This window comes from Etheostoma spectabile, chromosome 9 (genome assembly GCF_008692095.1).
Source record: "Etheostoma spectabile isolate EspeVRDwgs_2016 chromosome 9, UIUC_Espe_1.0, whole genome shotgun sequence".
NCBI lineage: Eukaryota > Metazoa > Chordata > Actinopteri > Perciformes > Percidae > Etheostoma > Etheostoma spectabile.
Window position 1 is genome coordinate 7,505,815 of NC_045741.1, and position 4,747 is coordinate 7,510,561.

The window sequence follows — 4,747 nt, forward strand, 5'->3', positions numbered from 1 at the left end:
GAGACTTGTAAACAGAAAACAGAGGCTTCCTTGGCATTACAGATGAATACTGACAACACACAAAGCGGCTGATTTAGAAGAGCATGTACTGACTTTAACTTCATCCAAAGAAAACCTAATTTGTGAAGCTGCAGTCTGGAGGAAAAGACGAAACTATCCTACCTGAACCCGCAGCTCATCTTCCGCCTCCTCCCCCCGTCCTCCTCCCCCCGTCCTCCCCCAGGTAGGGAGGAGCTGGTTCTACCTTGACATAGTGTGAGTTGAAAATGGCGTTATAGTCGGACTTTATAGCGCTTTCACCGACACATATTCACAGTAAGTTTATCTTTGATACTTAACGGTCGGATTGTCACTTCATTAGACAAACGTGTTTAAGCTAGCTAGCGATAAATAAACGATGTCAATGTCAATTTTAATTCTATAGCACATTTAAAAACAACAGTTGACCAAAGTGCTGAACAGGGTCGATGTCAAATACATAAATAACAAGTGTAAAAAAATTACTAAAACCAAGTAGTACATCACAGGGAGACAAACAACACTGGGCACTTTTAAGCCAAGACGACGCTGCCATGTCAATGTTTTTCTCCCTTTTTGACCACTTTTGAAAGTACAGAGCTGCTTTAAAAAAGCTTCCTTGTTAAAACAAAGAAGAGGCGGTTTTTGGTTAGTTTTTAATTACTAGCTTAATAGGCTAGTTAGCCACTCTTTGATGATACGATGTTTAGCTACTTTTTACGGTTCTGACGTCAGCTATAACGTGGGTTGCTATGGTTTCTTCTTTGAAATGAACGTAAAAAATATGTATAAATATATCCGTAACATACCTTTTTTAAGAGGATAAGTGTTTTATTGTGTAGTATCTTTTACAGTTTCTGTATTGTTCAAAGGTAATTTCTGTGTCCACGCGTATCGGTTTCGGTATGAGCCAGCCGTCCGGTTCCAACCGGGGACACCGGGACAGAAACGGAGACCACCATCACCGGGACTCATCACACGGTTACAGACGGTCATCACCGGACGACAGGTGTGGTAATATGCAGTCAGTAAAGACCAAAGTATCCACAGGTGTTCCTCTAATATTATAGGCTGTTTTATCCAACCTGTGTATCCTGAGTTCATAAATAAAATATGAATAACATGGGTGGAAGTGTAGTTTAAGACTGATTTATTTAGTATCTAGCCTACTCCAAGTTTTTAAATCTGTTTTTAATATTTTTACCTAACTCAACTTTATTAATAGCACAGAACAAAATAAAATCCCAGATGCAAAAAGAGAAATACACTAATTTATTTTTTTATAATGGTTTAAAATACAAAAAATGTATCCATAAAGACAAAAAACACCTGGAAATATGATCTATAACTATTGACATTACCAAGGATCATTCACAAGGATGTAGTTAATGTAGTTTATTTAAACCTACACAGCATCAATCCCACAATATATTATTATTATTATTATTATTATTATTATTATTATTATAACAGGACACATTATTGTTTTTGTAAGTTCAGTCAGTATTCTCAGAGACTATAGATTAGTAACTGTAGTTCATTGGTATCTAATTTATTTAAGGCTCTTTTTGTTTTGTTTGTCACCTACTTCCTTGAATGTTATCTCATTTTGTATGTATTTATCTATCTATCTATCTATCTATCTATCTATCTATCTATCTATCTGCTCTATTTGTCTATTTGTAAAGAAACTTTGAAAACTATTGAAAAGAATAAGCTATAAACCAAGATAAAGATATTGAAAACAAGAAGATAATGCTTTTGAAACAGAGATAAACTGTTGAAACAAGATGATCATTTTACCTAATGTAACATTACACAAAAGTAAAAAATGGCCTTGGGTTTTGACCATTTTTTGTGTGTGTGTATGTATGTGTGTGTATATTATATATATATATATATATATATATATATATATATATATATATATATATATATATTTTTTTTTTTCCAGGTACAATAAAACTACTGAATTACTGTTGTAATATAAACTAAAAAATGAAAAAAACATGTTCATTTTGTCAACAATAACAAGCAAAAGTGGTGGATAACTGTGTCGTTATGTGTGTCTGTGCTGCAGCTCTTCCTCTCGAGCCCCGTACTACCCCAGAGAAGGAAACTCCCCTCCCAAACCCAAACATGTGCGGCAGGTCTCTCGAGTGGAGCCCCACGAGTCTAAATGCTCGCAGATTTGCTCCAGGAGAGGTGAGTCCCGATCAAAGGGGAAGTATCTGGGTCGACTGTAAACCAGACTCCTGCGTCACAGGGCGGACTTTGGTTTCACTCCCGTTGCAGCTCAGTCCTTCTGTGGAAACTGGACGGACTGGTTTTACGATGTTTACAGGCCTCTTTTCTAAGAAGTTACACTTTGGTGGGGAGTAAGCTGATAACCTGAAACCCGAGTCTATTAGATAAATCACACACTCCCAAGGCCACACCCCCAGCCTCCACCTTGCCCCCCCCCCCCCCACCCCGGTTCTCCTCAATAGCTACAGACTGAGAAATTGCACATACAAGGAAAGCTCATGGTGGGACTGGCTCTAGTGGCTGTGATTCTACACCTAGGCTGAATTTTGGGAAAGAGACTAGATACAGTATTAGGGGACCACTAAGGTCTATAAAAGAGACTTTCAGATACAGTATTAGGGGACCACTAGGTCTATATAAAATAGACTTCAGATACAGTATTAGGGACACTAAGGTCTATATAAAGAGACTTCAGATCAGTATTAGGGGACCACTAAGGTCTATCTAAAGGATCAGCGATTAGGGACCACTAGGTCTATATAAAGAGCTTCAGATACAGTATTAGGGGACCACTAAGGTTATATAAAGAGGACTTCAGATACAGTATATTAGTCCCTGGCTGGTCGTCATAGCAGGAACTGCCGTGACCTAATGTGACACACATACACACACACAACCCACACACACACACCCACACACACACCACACACACACACAAACGTATGTTGTTTTTGATCTCTGCGTGTTTGCCACATCCAGAAGGCAAATTAGTTTCAAAAGTAACTGGAGGCAGCAAAAACAAACAACGATTCTCTCCGACCAATCAGCAGTCTGCAGGTTTTCACGTCACCTTTTGGTATCGCCTCAGCTCGCTTGGAACCTCGACTGAGGTAGTACTACAAAAAGTACCTGTTAGCAGGTACCAGGGACTTTTTGTAATGGAAAACCTACAAGACCTATTTAAAAGCATCCACAGAGCACTGTGTCCTCAAACTTGTTTCTGTCTTGTACACCCTAGCAGGGAAGGAGCACGGCCTCCTTTGTATACCGATTCACACGGTGCTAGTATTACCTGGGGACAGGGGCGTGCACAGGTATGGGCTATTGTTGCCTGGGCAACTGCCCATTTTGCCCTGATTGGCTTAGCTGCCCCTCTGGTGAAAGACCCTATATCTATTTTTCTCTTTTTTTTTTCTTTTTTTTTCTGTGGTGGCTACATTATTATTACGATAATACTGAAGTGAAATCAAATTAAATCACTCTATATCATCCAATCACGCCCTCAGCGATGCCCTCTGCCCCCGGTCACATGACTTTGTTTACATTCTCACACACGGATCACCGCAAATAAAAGAGGGAAAGCCAAGCCTTCCTGCCTTCACGTACGTTTTTAAAGTTATGGAGATTATGAAAAATGCCCAGTGAATAGTAACCAAGCCTTTTCTCCAGATTAGAGCAATGGCCCCTCCAAATGTCTGTGCACGTCCCTGCCTGGGACCAATCACTGCGGAGGTCGCCTGCGTGTCGCCTTAATCCCGTGTGACTCTGCCATGTCTGTAATTTAAATTAAAACTAGTTTCCAAGTTATTTTCTAGTTAAAACTCGCCCCAATATTTAGCCAATCACAGAGGTTGTGTGATGATATAAGTCCTCGGCATCCTGGTGATCCGGGGTTGTATTGGCTGCGTCTACAAACAGACTCGGACTCTGCTGCTAGAATCCTCCCTGGTACCAGATCACCTGAACACATCACACCCATCCTCATCAGTCTACCCCGGCTCCCTGTGCACACCCATATTGAATTTAAGACCCTCCTCATCACCTCCAAAGCCCCCCATAATCTCACACCCAGCTACATTTCTGACCCCCTACCAGGCCATGTTCCTTCTTGCTCCCTCCGCTCTTCCTCGACCGGCCTCCTTGACACCCCCCCACCTCGACCGGCCTCCTTGACACCCCCCCACATTCCCCATCCCCACCCTGGGGGACAGGGCCTTCAGCTGCTCCAAACCAGGACTCTGGAATGCCCCTCCCCTCCCACCCCCTCGCCTCCCCTCCTCTCCCACATTTGACAGGCAGACAGTCAATTCGACCTGCCTTTTTTAAGGAAGCTTTTAATCTTCATGTCTTCGTCGTAGCCTACTGCGTCGCCATAGAAACCCTCCAGACGCACTTTTTTTTTTACTCACACACACTCATGCTTTTCTTACATATTTTTAGCACTTTTCAGATGTCTATTTTCTATGAAGCTACACGTATTCTATTGTATTTTATGCCCTCTTAAACATGTAACATGTCTTTGTGTATCTAGAAAGGCGTCCGGCGAATAAAATGTATCATAGTGTCATTATAGTTAAGCGCAATTATGAATGAACGTTTTGACAGAGCCTTTGCATCACATGCAGGGATAATGTCAGTGAATCGGAGTAAAATACAGACTTTGCTTATCCAGCGCAAATGGGCCGCACCAAACGCAGACATG

At 41.4% G+C, this 4,747-nt stretch overlaps 1 protein-coding gene across 1 annotated transcript in view; it reads left to right on the forward strand.

The window, feature by feature from the left end:
- Positions 1-156: 156 nt before the first annotated feature.
- si:ch211-191a24.4 (MARVEL domain-containing protein 3) overlaps positions 157-4,747 on the forward strand; it is a 6,888-nt gene continuing 2,297 nt past the window's right edge. Inside the window, exons 1-3 of the mRNA XM_032525390.1 lie at positions 157-315; positions 891-1,027; positions 2,099-2,223. Coding sequence (XP_032381281.1) covers positions 924-1,027; positions 2,099-2,223 — 229 coding nt within the window. The 5' untranslated portion in view covers positions 157-315; positions 891-923. The remainder of the gene's footprint in view (positions 316-890; positions 1,028-2,098; positions 2,224-4,747) is intronic.